The 21538-nt window shown below is 36.9% G+C and overlaps 1 protein-coding gene and 1 long non-coding RNA gene across 5 annotated transcripts in view; one reads left to right on the top strand and one right to left on the bottom strand.

Annotated features, from left to right (window-relative positions):
* Positions 1-21538, top strand: part of LOC147576801 (uncharacterized) — a 51786-nt gene that overhangs the window by 8263 nt on the left and 21985 nt on the right. The window lies entirely within an intron of this gene.
* The window catches only part of TMEM135 (transmembrane protein 135), a 460344-nt gene continuing 455379 nt past the window's right edge, over positions 16574-21538 (bottom strand). Inside the window, exons 14-15 of one of the 3 annotated variants that reach the window (XM_086678531.1) lie at positions 19877-20007; positions 16574-16707 (exon numbers count right to left, since the gene is read on the bottom strand). In XM_086678531.1, coding sequence (XP_086534657.1) covers positions 16700-16707; positions 19877-20007 — 139 coding nt within the window. In that variant the 3' untranslated portion in view covers positions 16574-16699. The remainder of the gene's footprint in view (positions 16708-19876; positions 20008-21538) is intronic. The other 2 variants (XM_086678532.1, XM_086678530.1) reach the window with 2 other exon arrangements.

Genomic DNA, 21538 nt, shown 5'->3' with positions numbered 1-21538 from the left:
ATACTTCCCTCCTGGTGCATCAGTTAAGCACCAAGGACTTCTTCCTGGGATCCCATCTGCTCCCCGAGGTTTATTTTAAACAATAAGCTACTTATTCTAAGAGGAGAGATGCTCCCATCACATTAAACTAAGAAATCCCAAACACAGTTTGGTGTCCTAGTTATTTTGTCTAGAGACTTAACAGCTAAAATAATTTCAACCTAAATATTAGGAGTTGAGGGGAATGGAAACAATCTGGTATTAGATATTAGGCCAAGCAAACCTAAGTCAGGAGGCACTGATGGTCTGAAAAAGGAAATACACAAATGGGTGGAAAAAGGGTCAGATGAGAAGTTGAGTCCAGCAGCCTACAGGCAAGTTAGGAGTTAGGAAGTCAGAGAAAGAGAGGCAGGACGGAGGCCAGGCACAGCCCCAGAGTATGGCAGATGAAGCACTTGCTGGCACAAGGTTCTGCTCTCAAAAGCAAGAATGGCCTGAGGTTAGCATTTGAAACATCCACCCAATGACAGGTGCCGGAATTGGGAGGACACAGTTAGCTGAGGCCCCTGGCCAAACAACCAGGTATCAAATATAAAGGAGAATTTTCAGTTTTCATCTCTCTAATCTTTGTTATCTGAGGACATTAACCAGAGAATTAGAAACCCTTCTCCTTTGCCTGTAGAACATACAGAGGTCCTCATGCTGACTTCTGGCCTTTCCTTTACAGCCGTTTTAGCTGGGCCTGCCAGCTTCTATTTAAAAATTTTTTTCAACGTTTTTTATTTATTTTTGGGACAGAGAGAGACAGAGCATGAACGGGGGAGGGGCAGAGAGAGAGGGAGACACAGAATCGGAAACAGGCTCCAGGCTCCGAGCCATCAGCCCAGAGCCCGATGCGGGGCTCGAACTCACGGACCGCGAGATCGTGACCTGGCCGAGGTCGGACGCTTAACCGACTGCGCCACCCAGGCGCCCCCCAGCTTCTAAACAGTAGTGTTTCCTTCCTGCTCTCTCTAGATGATCACATCCCTTCATGTTTTAACTACCACCTATTAAGAGATGCCCTCTAGATTAGTATCCCTTCCTAGATCTCATTTCTGATTGCCAGCCCCATTTGTCAAGTGTTTAAAGGACATCATGTGGGCATTTCATCACCTTCAGCCCATCCATACTTCCACAGAATCAGTCATTCTCTCTCTCCCTTTCTCTTTCCCTTCCTCTCTCTTTGCCCTCCCTGCTTCATTTCCCTACACATACATACCCACACACCTACACATACCTATACAAGTAAAAGCTCAAGTTAGTTTAAAATGGTGCTTCTTGAACCTTAATGTGCGTATAAATCACTTGGATATTTTGCTACAGCTCAGATTCTGATACACTTAGGCTGGGGTGGGACCCCAGATTCTGCATCACTAAAAGCTCACAGGTTTCATCAATTCTGCTAGTCCCTAGCCCATTCTTAAAGTCACAATGATACACAGGAACTAGGTCACCTAAGTTAGAGTTTCACCTCACTCACTGCCTCCATTCCCCTGTTTGGCCTCAGTGTCTTTATCCATAAAGGCACAACTACACTGTACAATTCATGAGGTTTCCATCCAGCACTTAAAGCATGAATCAAGAGCTGAAGCCTGTTAACTGTAGCTAACAAAAGGTACCCCCATTTCTGTGCAGTGAACCTGATTAAAAAAATCTAACCAGGACTTAGTAGCAATGCCAAATTAAACTAGGATTTAGTAACAATACTAAAGTGTTCAGAACACTATCTGCAATAGATATGGGTCCAGGAAATACACACTCTTAAAGACACTGGGCCAGGGGCAAAACTGGCACAGTTAAAACACAGTGCTATTTTGTGAAATAATAACAATTTGAAATGACTTCTTTTCTCAGTGGGTCTGTAAATCAAATGACAGCCATCAGAAATACAATGAGAGAACAGTCACTAAATAAATAGTACTGAAATAAAACCCAACAATAAGGGTATTCCAGGTCTAATGGTTATTTTTACGGCCTGTAAGCAAGGTGTTTAGGGCTGTAGTGTATGTTTCCCCAGTATGTAGATGACATACAAGCCTATATTGGCTTTTATTTTAAGTGTTTACTTGTTAAAAAGTGTCACCTTTTATGGTGGTGGAGTATAGAAGACAAGACAAGGCTTGGAACACTAAGATTTGGGTTCAAGTAGAAGTTCTCTCTCTTGGTCAAATTAACGTGACCCTCTGTTTCTTTACTGGTGAAATACAGATCGTAATAAATCACGTACCAGTATACTGTTTTGGGAATTAGATTAACTAACTGGAAGAAAAGCTTAACAAAAATTACAGAACACCATAGAATACCAGAGAAGAGTGTAAGGAGAGAGGAGCAGCGTGAGAGAGGAATAGTGGTAGTTATTTTGTGTAAACTGAGTTGAAAACAGAACACTTCCTATTACTCCCTTTCTAAAAAACATTCAGTTACTCCAATGTCTACAAAGAAAAAAAGAGCATGCCCTTTGAGGACCACTGCAATTTTTTCTCTGCCTGCATTTCAAACCCACTTTCCACTATACCACATAGGCTTTCTACTGACAAGTGATGGGAGGGTCTCTGTGTTGCGTGAATGAATGAGTTACTACATGTTTAAGAGGGAAATGTAACTGCCATTTGAAATTACCTACCATGTGCAAGATGCCATGTGTTAGTTGCTTAATTTTTACAACCACCCTGTTGAGCTTGTAAATCATGTTAAACTTTATGGTCCCTTCTGATTGCCTTGGTTCTACCAATTAAAGGTCAAGTGACAGGATCTGCTCTGGAAGATTGTTCATTCCCCCTATTTTACAGTTCTTCCTTTTGGCTTCTCAAAATGGGATTAAATTTCTCAAAGATTAGAAATGGAATCTATATTCTTCATTTCATAATACACCAGTGAAGACAAAATTTATGCCATGCCTCTCTGTCATTTGTTGATATAATATTTTCCAAAGAATAACTAAAAGTAGTAACAATTCTTATGTCCATTGCACATCTAGTCATATTTACTAGGTTATGTAGAATATCATGTGTTAGATACTACAGTGCAATAATAGATTTACAGCTACTGTTTGGACACTGGCTGTATAAGAAAGGGGAGAGGTATGAGGTTTGCCCCTTACATAGGGCTAAGTAAAATTGGTTCTAATGTATCCATACCAGTTTACTGGGTGACTTGTACACAATTATCTCATTTTGATTCACTAATTCCTCTCCACTGTCCTGTAAGGTAATTATTCTTATCTCTTTTGATTAGTTGAGAAAACCAAGACTAAGAGGGATCAAGTGACTCCCCCAAGATCACATAGCCTATAGCTGCAGGGTGTCACTTTTTAAATTTTTTTTTTAATTTTTTTTTTTTAAATTTACATCCAAATTAGTTAGCATATGGTGCAACAATGATTTCAGGAGTAGATTCCTTAGTGCCCCTTACCCATTTAGCCCATCCCCCCTCCCACAACCCCTCCAGTAACCCTCAGTTTGTTCTCCATATTTATGAGTCTCTTCTGTTTTGTCCCCCTCCCTCTGTCACTTTTAAATATACATCACTTAAGTCTGAATCCCTGTTCCTTTTATGACCCTACTTATTTTTTAACAAGTAAATATACAGCACCTGCCATGGGACAAGCACAGATCTAGTAGCTTTGGACTTTGAGAAAATCATTTTATGGAGACGAAGACTCAATGCCTGGTTCCCCTACTTTCAAAATAGCATGTGATGTTGGAATTAATTTCTCCCTTGGACCCAGCAATTTAGCAATATCTAAATACCATCAGAAGGGAAGTAATGAATTTGGCATTTCTGGAGACTCATGTTTTCAATCTTCTCTGTGATCACTAACTAGTTACTAAAGGTTACCAATGTGTTGAAAAAGATGGTCATTACTTCTCTTTTTTCCTGTTTTTGTCAGGCACAAAAAGAACTCAGGACAGGGGTGGGGAGTAGAAACAACACATAGGAGAGAGATATTAGAAACTTTTTAACTTTAAAAAGGTCTTTACTTATACACTCATTCATGCCACTGATTCACAGATTCATAAGCTGCAAGGGGACATTAAAAATGGGCCCTTGGCAAGAAACATCGTACATAAACCATTTGCAGTAAAAGGCAGTAGAGTGTAGAGGTTAAGAATATGAACATGGAAGTAGATTTCTTCCTAGCATCAAATCTCAGCTCTGTCACGTAATAGCTGTATGATTTTGGGTAAGTTTTCTAACTTCCCTATACCTCAGTTTTCCATCTGAAAAACAGGGTGGAATATAATAGTGCCTATTTCATAGATTTGCTGTGAAGAGTAAATGAAACATTATGTATAAGGTACTCGGAAGACTACTTGATAAATAGTAAACACTTTAAGAGTACAATTATTATTGCCATTCTCTTGCTCAAAAACATGCTTCTCTCTACCAACAGGCTAGGTCCAAACCACTCAACTTGACATTCAGGCCTTCTGAGATCCTAAACCATGACTTGAGTTTCATTTACCACTATCCATTCAATTGTGTTTCAGTAGTATTACCCAATCACTAAGCTCTTACTATGGGCTAAGTGCAGTTTTAGGTGCTGGAGGTATAGAGGAGAACATCAACACATGCTCTTTGGACTCACAAAACTCAGTTCCTCGGATTCAGCCAGCCCAGTCTCCCCACTACCCCCTTGAAAAGTCATGGTAATCTTGACCTTTATTCGTAATATCCTCCTATCTAACATACTTGAGTAGCAGTTAGGATTCTCTCCTCTGCCTAATCAAATTTCATCTTCCTTTCCAAGTGCCCTCTTGCATAAAGTTTTCCCTGACAATTCAACTCAAGGTTGCTCCCTTTGAATTCCTATGTCACAGCATTTAATTAGCTACTGCCTTCTATTCCTATGAAAATATTTTACCCACACTGTAACAGATTACAGCATTAATGGTCAGGAAAACTTTAGTGGAAAATCCAGCTCTGCTTCTTAAATATGTGGCCTTAAACAATTTTTTTAACTTCTATAAGCCTTGGTTTCCTCATCCATAATGGGAACAATAGGATTTACCTTACAGTGTTTTTATGACAACAATGCACATAGTGAGATTTCTGAGATATAGAAGATACTACATTAATGGTAGTCTCCCTTTCTTCTCTCCACTCCCAGTGATCTTATCTTCCCATCTAACCAGTAAGTCCTCTGATTTGGTCGAATATGGCTCTAATGCCACATATGCAAGGTTGAACATACATTAAAAATTCAAACAATAAAGGGGAAGGGAAGAGAAAGTGATCTTAGTATCTACAACTGACAGAGAACCTTCATGTCCTGCCTTGATGACACCATCCTCTTACCTAACAGCACTTTCTATTAAACTCTCTCATGTGACAAAATGTCACATGCAAAGCACTCATTTCCAGTTTTCCACACATCTATGTTCATAATAGGTACCATGTGTTAAGCACCTCATTTTTGCTAAGGTGATTTACAATCCTTCAATGTCTGCTACAACCCTGTGAGATGGCAATTATTGTTTCCATTTTATAAATGAGAAAAAAAGTTCAAAGAATAAATAATTGATTCAAGGTGACCAAGCTAAAAAGTGGCAGCACAAGAATTCAAATACAAATCTGACTACTAAGCCATGATAACACTAAACATTTATATTACATCAAATCTAGAATGCACTTTTTTTACACCTCTGAAATCAGGATGAGCCCAACCCATAACTGATATTTTTATTAAATTACAATTATTAGCCTTTTTTTCTATCTTAGTGGCATTAAGTGCATAAAGATGATGCATTTCTCAGCCAATGGTTTATTTGATTCAACAAATGTGTTAACAGTACTTTTTATGCAGTAGGCATCACACCTTAAATCTACTAATTCATCTAATTCTCACAAGAACCTTGTGATATAGTCTTTTATCATTTTCATTCTACAGATAAAAAGACTAAGGCATAAGACAGTTAAGTAGCTTGTGTTCTCTCCCCTCTCCAACTTAACAGCTAGAGCACATTGTACTTAGTATTTGAAACCCAGATATGGTTCCAGATTCTGTGATTAAAACCAGTAAATCGCATGCATTGATGCTATGCTATAAACTGCTATGCTACATCAGCTCTCTCTGCACGGCTTTTCTGTCCAAAGATGTCCTTAAGAATTATTTGTAGGTTTTTAACAAGACACTAGATATCTTCTTCAGCTCTCTATAATTTCACAGTACCTAGCACAGTGTCTTGTTCATTGCCTCACTGGCAAATGCAGAATAAGTCTTTATTGAGTCTAATCTTAATACAAATATCAAAAGTAAAAATTTAACAGATTTAGTGTAGCCTTTCAGCTTTCCTCAGGTGATGTTTACTGATGGATTCATTTAATTCAGTGGTTCTCAATAGGGCAATTTTCCTCCCAAGGGACGTTTGTTGAGGTATGGAAACCTTTTTCACACCTGGGGATGGGAATGGAGATGCTACTGGCATCTAGTGAAAAGAAACCCTGAACTCATTGACTAGATACGGAGCACCTTCTCAAGCCACATTTTTCTTATCTATAAATCTAGAAATTCATAGTATCAAAAAAATTCTTTTGATCTGAATGTACTCCTACTGAATACATGAATTCCCTTTTCAGCAACCACATCAGATAGTCTTAAGACTCTCTCTGAACACCTCACCTTCAGGGGCCAAAATTTTATAGACTCTGGGGAAGCCCACCCGTTTCTAAAACCATTAATTACAATTCGTAATGGACATGCAAGAAACATGGCTACAATTCTGCTTAACATCAAATAAACCAGGCTCTATTACTATGGCTGATAAAAGCACTATTAAAAAAAATCACCCATGACTTTTTCAAAATTACTGTTCTTTAACATGCAGTCTCAGTTCACTAACTAAACTCTTTCTTCATCTTAAATGCAATTTTCCACACAGAATATTTCTGACTAATGGTTCTTAGATAATCCTCAGAAATGTCAGTACCCTTCACTAATTCAGATTATCAGAGAAAAGCCAATCTCAAATAAGGACATTTAAAAATTATGACATAGCTATAAAATTGCCTCTTTATTACTTCTAAATGCTGTTTTCATTCATCCATGCAATAAGCCCTTTTGTATTCCCATGCTGGACCTCAGAAATACAGATGGAATAGAACCAAACCCTGGAATGAAGGTATCCACAGTCTGTCAGAGGAGGCAATCATACTACATTGTGACTGCAATCAAGAAAAGACTGATGAGGAAGTCACCAATTCTATCTGGGGGACTTGAGAATTTACAGAAGAGTTGCCTGAGCTAAGGTTTCAAAGATTTGTAGCATTTCCTGGACAAAACAAGGGAAGAGCAGGTGCAAACACACCAAGTCTGAAGGAATGAAGAGCATTCTGAGAACATACATAATCCAGCAGGCTGACACTCAAGCCCTGTGTACAGGATCTCCAAGGCAGGAGATTCTGTGGAAGCTCTTATGTGCCCTGGTAGAGAGTTTGGACTTTATCCCAGGACCCAAGATACCAAGTCAGAATGCACTGTAGAAAAGATCACTGGCAGAAGTGAGAACAAATTGGAACTGAGAGAGACTGGCATGCAAAGGTGATGGTGATTTATCTAGACATCTTGGAAAGGAACTGTCCTTCTTACAACAGTATCTGCCTAGCTTAATGAAGACCTAGAATTTATTTTAAATGGAGCATATCAATTGCTATCATTGTATTAGGTCACTAAAGGGCATGGAGAACAACTGTGGATCTTATGGAGGAGCCAACTAAGTCCAAGGAAGGAAAGTAGTTGTACTTAAGTGATACAGTAGTTAGAGAAGACATAGGAGGAGCACTCAGGGCTCTAAATATCCAACCCTTTCCACTTTTTCTACTGCTATGAGATTGTTATTTGTTTGTAAAAGGCCGTTTTTTTTTTTTATCATGTGAGCAATTAAATGCTTCTCCTTTTTTTTCTCTCCCATCATTCACCTGATGTTCTATTTACCCAATTAATTTTTACTGTGTATAAAGAAAGCCCTTTCAAAGCCAAGGTAAATTTCAGCCTAGACCTTGTCAACCTGCTGGCTGATTCCTAATTAACTGAGATGAAAATGAATGGAGGTTTATTGTTATTGAGCTTCTGAAAGCCTTCTGCTTACACTGGATTTGGAAGCACTTGACAGGAGGATTGTGTGCCTTATATTCTGAACTCGACAATGGACAGATGACAGAGCAAGGGAGCCATCACAGGGCTATAGGACCCAGATGGGCAGGATGTTTCCCAAATTCCTTAGTAACTACTGTATTGATGCAGGGGGAGTGCTCTAGGAAATGGCATTGGAGTAGGGTCAGAGTTCAAACCTTACACTGGTGACATCCTTACATCTCCAAATTGAATAGTCTTGAGAACCTCAATATTGATTTAAGACAGGATTATCACTGCAAGTTTGTTATCATTTATAATTCTCATTCACACAACTATGGGGGTGATTATGTTCTGTGAAATTGGAAGTAATGACTACCCACAATTCCCTATGCTTTGTAAGTAGCTATAACAAGAAGAGAGAGAGAGGGTGAGAGTGTGGGGTAGAGGACGGTCAGAGGACACACGCTACATAAATTTTCTGAAGGTTGCATAACAGCTTCTTTCTTCAAAAAAGAAGAAATAAAGTCAGCAGTTAATTTGTACAAAGTCACTTGGGAGAACCAAGAGTTATTTGCTGCTGAACCCACTCTCTTTGTAAAATCATTCATCTCCACTCCTCTAGTTTCCACAGGTAGGGACCTCTCCTACACAGTGACATTCAAAGCCTCTTTCAAAGCCTATCCCAGGTCTTCCCAGGGGTGGCAGAGTTGCTTATCTGTAGGGTTTGGGAGATGGACCTCCATGCAGCCTTTTATTCTCTTAATCAAGGTGAAATGTTAGTGAGCTGACTGCAAACCTTAGCTACTTTCTCCAACTTCATTTTATGAGAAATAAACTGATCTCAGTCTATATCTTGGGCTCCACAACCATCTCCTAATTCATTCTAAATATGAGCAAAGCAATTTATTTACTAAGTACTCCTTAAAACACCTAATACTTTAACCACTCTACTGTGAGATACCTACTGCCTTGGAAGACTGACACTCTGGAATATATATAACTGAAAGTCTGGAGAGACTTTACTCTCTTCCTGAAACAACCAAAAAATAGACAAAATATAGTAAACTATGGTTTTGAAGATACTGGAAATCAGGCAAAGAATGACAGTGGTCCCTGAGAATAGGAAGTAAATAAGAGATAAAGTTGCCCAACTCTCTTGAGAGTGTTCAATACAGAGGGGAGGAAACCAGACAGAGCCCACTGAACTTCCTAAGTTGAGAAAATGAAATTGAAAATCCAGAGGGACCAAGGTGATTAGAGAACAGACTCCTGCAAAAGAAAGAATAGCACAGAGAGAACTCTGAAGATCTGGAAAAATTTTCCCTAGATTATTTAGCTAAGTGCTGATCAACATGTGCCTGTAAGGAAATGACCTAACACTGGGGGAAGAGCCACCCAAAGAATTAGAAGGAACACTGCCTGATCTTACATAGGCATATTGGAAAACTTCATAAATCATGGGGAATGGGGTAGAATACCCAAAAACTCTTGCTTTGATAGTGGGAAATAGTTATCTCTAGATTGAGTACTACTTGAAACTCAACTAATAAATCTTAAAAGTAAAACTCACAAGGATCAATCTATATCCAAGGAAAAGGACTGTATCCAGAACAAAGCTCAAGAAAACTTATAGGAATACAAAGATATAAAGCCCCCAACAAGGTAAAAAAATCCATGTCTGGAATCCAGTCACATAGCAAAAAAGCAGGAAAATACAACCCGTTATGAGAAAAAGCAAAACCCACCCACAACTGACACAAATGTTAAAGTTAGCAGAAAAGGAAATTAAAACATAATGTTATTCCATATGTTAAGAAATAGAAACATAGAAGGTATTTTTTTAATCCCAGTTACACTTCTAGAATTAAAAAATAAAATATGTCAAGTGAAAAATGCACTGGTTGAGATAAACAGCCAATTATAATTTGCAGAAAAGAGGACTAGTAAACCTGAAGACATTGTGATAGAAACTCTCCAGAATCAATCACAAAAATAAAATATGTAGAAGGATAAAGAGGAGATTAAGGAAAGAGCATGAAAGTCCAAATATACAAATAAGTAGATCCCTGAAATGTATGTGTGTGTAGGGAAGGGGATTATTTGAAGAATAAGGACACAAAATTTTTTCCGTATTTGACTGATATTATAAATGTAGAGAGCCAAGAAGTTCAAAATACAAAAAAATGAAAAAACTATACCAAGGCACATCATAATCAAACTTCTCAGAACCAATAGTAAACAGAAAAATCTTAAAAGCAGCCAGAGAAAACACTACAAGTTACATGTACACAGGAATAAAGACAAGAATGACAGCAGACTTCTTATTGGAAACACAAGTGAGAAAAGAGATAACATTTAAATACAAAAGGAAAATAACTGTCAATTAGACTTGTATACCCAGAAAAACAATTTTTGCAAATGAAGGTTAAATTATGACTATTTCACACATAGAAAATCTAAAAAAATTCAACACCAGGAGTTCATCAGTACAATAAATGTATTAAGAAAAAGGTCTTTTAGGCAGAAGGAGAGGAAAATATGAATCTACATAAAGGAAGGAAGAACACCAGATATGGTAATACCTTTATATAAAGATAACTGACTGTTTAAAGCCAGGAATCAACAGACTACAGCCCACTATGTTGTGGTATGGATGTTGTTATCTCTCCAAATTTCATATGCTGAATTTTGGCAACAGGAATTGCCTAAAGGTGATGGTATTAGGAGGTGGGGCTTCTGGGCAATGAGTAGGTCCTGGGAAGTGGACCCCTCATAAATGGGATTAGTGTCTTATCAAAGAGGCTCCAGAAAGATCTCTTGCCCCTTCTTCCATGTGAGGTTACAACAAGAAGTCTGCAAACTGGAAGAAGGCCTTCATCTGACCTTAATCTCAGACTTCCAAGCCTCCAAAACCATGAGAAACAAATTTCTGTTGTTTATAAACTATGCAGTCTATGATATTTTGTGATAGCTGCCAAACAGACTAAGACCAAATCCTTCTTGCTTTTTTAAAAATAAACTACTATTGGAAAACAGTCATTCTCATTCATTTATGTATCACCTATGACTGCTTTGAGCTACAATGGTAGAGGTGATTTGTTGCAAGAGACCATACGGCACACAAAGCCTAAAATACTATCTACCTCTTTATAGAAAAAAAAAAATGAGAGTATATGGTTAAGATTCTTCACTATGTGCAAAATGATGTAATATTTTGTGAAAGGTGTAATAAATTAAAGATGTATGCTATAAATCCTTAAGCCACCACTAAATTAAACAAGGAGTTGTAGTTAACAAGCCACTGAAAGATATAAAGTGGAATCATATTCAATTAATCCAGAATATAAGGAAAGTAGAAGGGAAAGAATAGATGAAACAACTAAGAAAAAGAAGGTATATTTATACCTAACATATCAATACTTATATTAAACGTAAATGGCCTAAATACCTCGATTAAATGGTAGATATGATCATATTGGATTAAAAAGCAAGATCAAACTATATTCTGCCAAAAGGAACACACTTTAAACGTAAAGACATTAACAGACTAAAAGTAAAGGAATGAAAAATAATATACCATGTTAACATTATCAAAGGAAAGCTGGAATGGCTATATTTGATCAAAGGATATTTCAGAATAAAGAATACTGTCAAGGGGTGCCTGGGTGGCTCAGCTGGTTAAGCAGCTGACTTCAGCTCTGGTCATGATCTCATGGTTCCTGAGTTCGAGCTTCACATCAGGCTGTGTGTGACAGCGTGGAGCCTGGAGCCTGCTTTGGATTCTGTGTGTCTCCCACTCTCTCTCTCTGTTCCTCAACACCAACCCCCTTCCCCTGCTTTGCACTCTTTCTCTCTCTCTCTCTCTCTCTCTCTCTCTCTCTCAAAAATAAAGATTTAAAACAATTTAAAAAAAAAATAATACTGTCAAGGATAAAGAAAGGTATTTGATAATGATAAGCAGGTTAATTCATGAAGAGAATATAACAACCCTACACATTTATGCATGTAAAAACAAATTAAGCAAAATGTATGAAGCAAAAACTAAGAACTGAAAGGAAAAATGAATCCACAATTATAGTCAGATTTAGAATAATGTAATTAAAACTACAACGAGTACCACATCCCACCTATTAGCATTAAATTATTAAAGCTTAATTATTAAATTATAAAGCTTATCTTAAAAGTTGGTAAGGAGGGGCGCCTGGGTGGCGCAGTCGGTTAAGCATCCGACTTCAGCCAGGTCACGATCTCGCGGTCCGTGAGTTTGAGCCCCGCGTCGGGCTCTGGGCTGATGGCTCGGAGCCTGGAGCCTGTTTCTGATTCTGTGTCTCCCTCTCTCTCTGCCCCTCCCCCGTTCATGCTCTGTCTCTCTCTGTCCCAAAAAAATAAATAAACGTTAAAAAAAAAAAAAAAAAGTTGGTAAGGAGGTAGAAGGGCTAGATATCTCATACACTGCTGGTAGGACTTTGGAAAAATAGTTTGGACGTTTCTCAAAAAGTTAAATGTGACCTACCATATGACCCAAACTTCTACTTCTAGATATGCATGCAGGAGAAAGAAAGCATATGATCATATGCTTGTGTCCAAGGGCTTGTACACAAACATTCACAGAATCTTTATTTGTAATAGCCAAGAACTGGAAACAACCCAAATATCCATCAATATGTGAGTGAACACACAAACTATGGTATATACATACATTACGATATTAATCAGCAATGAAAAGAAATGAACTACTGATAAGTGTTAAACTATGGAGGAATCTCAAAATAATTATGCTAAGTTAAAGAAATAAACCCCCCCAAGAAAAGAGAGACTATATACTATATGATTTCATACATAGAAAATTCTATTAAATGAAAACTAATCTTACAGGAACAGAAAGTAAATCAGTCATTACAATGGGATGAAGGTAGAGGAGACCAGGGAGTAGCTAGTGAGAGGAATTATGAAGGTGCCATGAGGATACTTCTAGGAGTTATGTTTTTTTTTTTGTTTTGTTTTTTTTTTTTAATTTTTTTTTTCAACGTTTATTTATTTTTGGGACAGAGAGAGACAGAGCATGAACGGGGGAGGGGCAGAGAGGGAGGGAGACACAGAATCGGAAACAGGCTCCAGGCTCCGAGCCATCAGCCCAGAGCCTGACGCGGGGCTCGAACTCACAGACCGCGAGATCGTGACCTGGCTGAAGTCGGACGCTTAACCGACTGCGCCACCCAGGCGCCCCAGGAGTTATGTTTTTATTAACTCGATTGTGGTAATAGCTTCACAGGTACATGCTTATGTCAAAACTTACAAAATGGTATACTTATGTGGCTTATCATACATCAATTAATCCTCAGTAAAATTATTTTTAAAAATGTACAGAGAGAAGCACTGGTCTGTATCAAGGTCAGCCAAAGGTGGCTTGAGAGTGCCCACAAAGCATAATTGCTTTGTCTGCAGAGAGGTACAGGCCAAGTGGCTCCACAGTGTTCCTGGCCCCACCCACTGTCACCTTCCAGTGCCTGAGAGAATATTTCTTCTAAACCCCATTTTCTTCCTGTGAGGTCACATACAGCTTCTGTTCTCCTCATCTCAAAGGTGTGGTAGGAGGCAGTTCTTCTTACCCACCACCATCTTTTCTAAACAACTCTCTCTGCCAGCACCAAACACTGACAGGCATTAGGGGAAGCAGAGCTATCCACAGCTTTCAAAGACTGCCAATGCCTAATTGGCACTGTTAGATTATACAAGGGCTTCTTCTTATGTAATCATTTAGGAAGTATCCATGCTGGAAAATAACTTTTAAAGTACCAACAGTGTAATCCATCATTTTTTTTCATCAATGTACTTCCCTGCACAAAGAGGAACAGTGTATAAATTAAGGAATTAGGGTAAGATTATAGATGTTTTGCTCTAACACAGTACCTTATATGTGCTTCCCTCTATGTAAAGTCTGAAAAGTTCTTTCCATCAATAAATACCACCCATATTCTATACTAGGTACACATAGGAGGCAATACTTGATGCACCCCCAAGTGATGAATCAATTGTCAAAATACCACTTATACATTAGCCAGAGGAAGACTAGACCAAGATCTCAAACTAGAAATTGAGAAAATGATAATTTGAGGAATCCAGAATTCTACTGAGTACAAATAAAGTCACCACTTGGACTTGATTTTCCACAAATTGACTTTTAAAACTGATAGCACTTAGACTTTGATGTGAAACATATTAATCTCAAATATATCCCACATGTTTTAAGATACAGAAATCTATTTAAGGGATACCAAGATGGTAATAGTCCATTTGGAGAGTGACATTTTCGTGGTGGTAGGAAAGATGAAAAAAAAAAACTTTCCCAGTGTTTGTAGAGCAAAGGAAAGTGGGATCCCACAGCTTCCATGGACCCTCACTGATATAAGCAATATAAGATAGAAAGAGGATTTTCTTCAGCTGAACCAATAGGCAAGAAATCTATCCACAGGCTTATCTTTCTCGCAATCAGAAAAGGGCAAATTCTGTATTATCACTATATAATATATTCAATCACATTTCCGTTTCTGAGAGCAGATGAAAAGTGGGAAGCCTGGGATTCTAAATTAATTCCTTCTATTCCTTTTCAAGACATAGCTTCTGTGCTGTAGAAGGGTATCACTGCTCCCTTCTCATTTCTTATTTATAAGTCAAACTCCCTGTCCTAATCATCTCCAGCTCTTCCCCACAGCTAAATGGTTTCAAAGAAACTGAAGTTTGGCATCTTTTGCAAAGTGCCTACTGCTTTACTCCTTAAATACTCATATTGATTTTAGAGTTAAATAAAGTTAGTATGCCCAAGGATAATTCTGTATACCTACTGCTATCTCTGATTCTGACTGCTAATCCAATAGAATCATTGAAATAGTCAGAACTCTTTGATTCCAAGAGATAGAAATCCAACCCTGGGTTTTTTCTACAAGCCTGTAAATATAACCATAAACAACTTCAAGCTTATATCCTTCTAGGCTAATGGCCAGAAAGCAATTTTGAATTGCACATATGCAATTCAAGATGCTCAGAAAGGACTCTGATTTCTGCACCGCAAGACTGAGGTGTTATGATTTTCTGCCTACACCAAAATCACATAATTTGGCTGAGGACGTAGCAATTTTTATAGAGGAAGGGGAAAAGGGGGAAGAGTGGGGAATAGGAAGTAGGAAGGGGGGGGAAGAGGTTAGGACACATAAAACCACTTGATGAATAGTTGGAAATTGGGAAACCAGTTTACTACATTTGTTCATCTTACACATTAGGTTTGGTTATTCATCTTACAGACCTTTTGAACCATCATAAAAAGTAACACTGATATGTGTTACCATCAAGCAATGGTAGGTGTCTTAATTTCATGGTCAAAGGAATGGAGTTAAACTATTGGCAGTTTTATTTGAACTACAGATTAGACATTCTCCCTTAAGTTAAAAAAAATTAAAAATACCAAGAATTATGACATAGGTAACAGGTACAATTCTTGTTTCAAGTAGAATAACCCTACATAAAATTTTGTGCTTGCTTGCTACTTCTTAACTGTTGCTAGAAATCTGAGATTTCTGCCTTCTTTCACCTTAAAACTTCAAAGAGTAAAATAGCTTCTCTCATATTGGCCCCTAAGTCTCAAAACTTTGAGGTTTGAACAATTTTCCAAAATGTGCTTTCACTTACAATGCAATTCTCTAAACTGTTTTCAAAGTGGTAGATTTGGGCTTTGTCCTCCATCTGTGTTAGTCATGGGAGGGATGCTTTCAGAAGATGAAAAAGAGATGTGCTTCATACTGGAAAAATTCACAAGAAAACTCAACTGGGCTAACATCACCTTCTGTGTTATAGTCCCCTGGTGAGTCCTTCATCTTCTTATCCAGAGTGAGACCCCATGATGCTGCCCCACTTGCCACACAAACAGAAACAAAATGATGCTCCCCTATCTGAAGACACCTTAGACACCTTACTAACTTTCATAAAGACCTTGCCTTCATAACATCTGTTATTTCTTCCAGCACAAATTATCACAGTAAGGTTTATTCTTTATGTAAAAAAAAATGTTTCCTATAGAAAACTGAAAATATAAATAAAATATTTCAAGAGATTACACCAGCTTTTTTCATTTGACATTGTATCACAAGCATTTTTCCTGCAACTAAATGTGAAAACATGGTTGTATTGGCTGCAAACTATAATTTAGTCATATTAATGTGCTGTATTTTACTTAATCATTAGTATGTTTTCATGTTTTTTCTATTAATAACACTTTTAAATATCCATAAGTCTTTTTCTACAGCATTATTACTTTGAAATTTATCCCCAGAAATTGATTTATCTCTTTCAATCTGTAATTTCTTTTCAAACTCTTAATACATATTGCCAAATTTCTTCTAAGTATGAATTAAATTCTCACTCTTACTAACAGAATCTGAGAGTAATTATCTTTGCCATCAATGGTATCATCATGTGAGTATTCTCAACAACAAAATTTAAGCAAAGTTATCAAAATAAAAATTTGAGATGGATTTTCACTCACCAGCTGACTTAATTTGCACCATGACTAGCATCCCAGTAGCTGATGTATTTTAAATGCAGACTTGCCTGTCAGTAACCTAAATGTTTATCAAAAAGGGGACAGTTAAATTATGGTACATTTATATATGTATTCCAACTATATGTAAGCAATAAAAAAAACTGAGAAATATCCATGCTTCTTTTAAAAAAAACCCAAACTTGGGGCGCCTGGGTGGCGCAGTCGGTTAAGCGTCCGACTTCAGCCAGGTCACGATCTCGCGGTCTGTGAGTTCGAGCCCCGCGTCGGGCTCTGGGCTGATGGCTCAGAGCCTGGAGCCTTTTTCCAGTTCTGTGTCTCCCTCTCTCTCTGCCCCTCCCCCGTTCATGCTCTGTCTCTCTGTCCCAAAAATAAATAAATGTTGAAAAAAAAAATTAAAAAAAAACCCAAACTATATACGTTTCTACATACAGTAGTAACTGCATATAGCGTATACATATATGTTGTGTATATATCATGTATATAAAACTAAATATTCATAGAAATATAAAAGGTCTGAAGGGATAAGCACCAAACCACCATGAACAGTCTTAACCTAGAAAGAGTGGGTTTCTTGACAGGGGGTGGGAGATTCTAGAGATGGAAATTTCAACTTGGATTTTCCCACAATAAGCATTTATTATTTTGGCAATTATGCCTCAGTTAGAATAGATATAACACTCCATTAGAATTAACAGATATTTTTACTACCCAAGGAAATTTTATTTTATAGATTTTGAAGCCATGAAGTAATTTTTGAGTGAGAAAAACTAATTTTTTATATCTACCTTTATAATATTGTAAGATCTACCCGGTAAATTTAGAAATAAAGTGTATTGTGGGTATAATTTGACTTGATCTTAAAATGATAATACTTTGTATATTTGAACATCAATGTGGGAGGGGGATAAAAACACAAAGCAGAAAATATCAAAGGAAAAATTCTCTGGGAAGATTTATCATCCTCTCAAATGCTCTGGGTACAAGTCTAGGCATTATCCTGTACTCATTTTACTCTGATCTTCTGTATCCAATGTGGGTTGTATCTCCCAGTTCAACTCAGATCTGTACCTCCTCTTCTCCCAAAGTCAAGGTCCCAATTCAGGCCCACAGTTCTCTCATCCTCAATAGCTTCCTAGAGAACTTTTTGCCTCTAAGTCACCTTCTGCCTCCTGCAGCTTATGTTATTCAGCACTTCACTTGCCAAGACTATTAGATTTTCATCCACTGTAAAGTCAAATACTAATTTCTTAGTACAGCATTCAAGGACCTATGCAATGTGCTGCCTGGTCCACCATTTTTCCATCACTAGCTACTGGATGTGCCTCCCCCATCCCAACTCAACAACCAATTCACATTTCTCTATACTTTCCTTCAAGTCTAACCTCCATGACTCTGCTTGTGATGAGCCATCTATGTCCCAGTTTTTTTAAATAGACGAACTATTGTCTAAGGATGTAAGAAAGGAGGAGAAACGAGGACATTCTTAACTTTGATCACCAAGATTTGGAAGTGAAACTGTATTATTTGAATTTGAACGCAAAATTCAAATGAAATTTCAAGGCAGTGATAAGTCTGTTTCTAACTATTCTCTATAACACCACTACAGGTGGTGGCTGTGGTAGCACACACACACACACACCTCTCCGATCCCAGCCCCAGAGGTTTGTGGTCACTGCCTTTTGCTCTTTGGAGTCCTCTACTGGAAATTTTGAGAAGCACTGCTTGAAAATTTTTCCAACCCACTTCTGTTTGACAATTCCTGTCCATTTTTAAGAGCCAGCTCCTCTACAACACATTCCAAAATCCCTCCAAAAAATAAAACCAAAAATTAAACTCCCTTTCTTTACTCCCAAGGAATATATAATGACTATTACATATATTATATAATTATATATATTCCTATATAATTATATAATATATCCCTATAATATATAGGAATATATATTATATAATATATATATTCCTATAACATATATATGTTCCTGTAACATGTAATATATATGTTCCTATAACATATAATATATAATATACATATTCCTATAACATAATATATATATTCCTATAACATATAATATATATAATATATAATATATACAATATATTCCTATAATATATATAATATATTCTTATAATATGTATGTTCCTATAATATATATAATATATTCTTATAATATATATGTTCCTATAATATATATAATTATATATAATATACATAGTATATATTATAAACTGTTGCTAAGCTTAGGTGGGTTTATGGATTCCCAATCCCTGCCTGTTCACAAAGCAATGCATCTCAGTAAAGACCAAGAACAGCTTGAGTGAATGCATGCCAAGATGCAGCCTTACCAAGGTGTGGGGAAATAAAATTTCCCAGAATTTGTCAGTGATCCTGCAAAAAGCTTTAGCTCAGAAGGCTAAATGTATATGCTCTAGAGCAAAATGTATATGCTCTAAAGTAAGGGAAAGCTTACTTTCACTTCTGGAAACATGTCTACATACCATAAGATTAGATCTGTAATTTAAAATTTATCCCCGAAAGTCAAGTGGGTACGTCCCAGGATAGGTACCTAGGTTAGGTGAAAAGGTTCTTGGAGAAGGGAGCATTATCTACAAAGGTATTTCTATTTCAAGAAGTATTAAGTAATCCCTGTAATAAGTATCCCTGACCTTGGGATACCTCTTTGTCACAAATCCTAGAGGCAAAGGACTATCAAGTAGTTGGAGTGATTTTATTTGCATATCAAAAGGCTGGAGTCAGAAAGAAACCTTTCAGGAGAGATGGGAGACAGTTGCCTCCTTTCTTTTTGTGTGCAGAAAAAAGAAAAAAAAAGAAAAAGAAAAGGAAAAGAGAAAAAGAAAAAAGTCATTTTCCTCTTCCCTCACCTATGGGGTATCCAGCTACTTGCACAAAACAGCTAAAGTGGCCTTAATCACATCACCCAGGGGCCAAGACTAGGGCAAAGAGGAGGCGAGAGCACTTATTTACTTTGAAGTATTTAATAAGGAATGGGTCTCTGTTAAAGAGTACTTCATGTGCACATTCAGCCTAAGTTAATAAAGATGATTATTAAAAACCTAAGGCCTATGAGAACTTAAATGTAGCCAATATTTGTCTTCATTTTTCTATTTTGCTACTATTGTTGTTTCTCCTCAACTCTCATCACCTGTCTCCAATCCTCCTGCCATCCATTTTGCTTCCAGAAGCCTCATTTATGTTTACTATTTACCTTGTTGTCCTGATTTTGGCATACGGCTGCTCATTAAAGCATCATTGTTTTCCAGAAGGGAGCTCTTTTTCACAGTGATGCAGAAGTGGTTTAATCTAGTTATAGACACCTGGGATAGTGAGTCAGCTAACCTGTAAGAGGCATGAAAGAGACATGGTAAGTCATAAATCCTCAACCATATCTCCTTGTACTAGCTGATAACAGTGAAAAAAATGCAAAGGTAGCAAATGAGCATGTGGGAGATAGAGGTTAGTGAGCTATGGCTGCACTATCCATGCTAATCATTCTCCTACTTAATATATTCATGGAAATTCTCACACCTACTTAACATATTCATGAAACTTCTAGTACTCACTTAAAATATTCATGAAACTTGCTCATTTTCAGTCCCACAGTGCTCACAAAAGTTATTACAAATAGATAAGGTGGGAAAGGTAATCTGAGGCCAGAATGTGTCTGCCTCCGTCAATTATGTTAGCATCTGGTCAGAAGCAGAGACTGTATCTAATGAATTCTGACTTCTCCAAACATCTAATATTATACTTCACACACAATAAAGTTTTACGAGACTAAATGTTTGTCAAATCAAGTCATTTCTACAGGGAAAAAAATGTGATTAATAGAGGATGAACTAAATCCTGTCAATGAAAAACTTAATCTCTGTAAAAAAACAAGTTATCACAGTGTTGGTAAGTGTATGGAGAGATAATTACAAATACATAGCTAGTGGCCATATAAATGTGTTCATTCTCTTGGAGGACCTCTTTTTGAGATTATCAAAATTTTACTACACACACCTTTGACCTAGAAATTCAACTTCTAAAAATACATCTTGTAATTGTATGCATATGCAAAAAAGAATGTGCACAGATAAATGAATCCTGCATTGTTTTTAAAGCAAAGGAAAAATAAGCTGTATGTGCATTAATAGAGGACTAATAAACTGTATTACTTCCACTTATTAGGAATATAACATACCTACTACTAAGTTATTGACAAAAAACAAAATGTAGCAGATAGGTCTATATGATGTGAAAAAATCTTCAAGATAAATTGTTACTTGGAAAAAATCAATTAAGATATAGAATAGTATGTTTAGAATAACCTGTGTTTTTTTGTGTGTGAAAGTAAACACACACACACACAAATTTACTGAAAGATTATACAACAGACAGTTGATAGTAGTTAAGGATTTGGATGAGAAAACCAACATTTCATTCTTCATTCACTGCTTGAATTTTTATTCTTTTTAATTATGAAAAAGAAAACAATACAAAGTTAAGAACAGAAAAAGGGCACTATAAGTTCTAGCCATAGCAATCAGATACAAAAAAGATATAAAAGGCATGCAAATTGGTAAGGAAGAAGTAAAACTTTCACTATCTGCAGATGACATAATACTATTCATACAAACCCTTAAAGAATTCACCAAAAAACAATTAAAATAAATGAATTCAGTTGGAAAATACAAAATTAACATACAGAAATCTGCTGCATGTCTACACACTAATAACAAAGGAGTAGGAAGACAAATTAAGAAAACAATTCCATTTATAATTGTACGAAAAGAATAAAATACCTGTGAATAAACTTAACCAAGAAGGTGAAAGATTTGTACTCTGAAAACTATAAAATACTGGTAAAAGGACATTGCAGACTCAA

The sequence above is a fragment of the Puma concolor genome, chromosome D1, assembly GCF_028749965.1.
Source record: "Puma concolor isolate L17-30 chromosome D1, mPumCon1.1.hap2, whole genome shotgun sequence".
Taxonomy (NCBI): Eukaryota; Metazoa; Chordata; class Mammalia; order Carnivora; family Felidae; genus Puma; species Puma concolor.
This window is presented reverse-complemented; position numbering and strand designations above follow the sequence as displayed.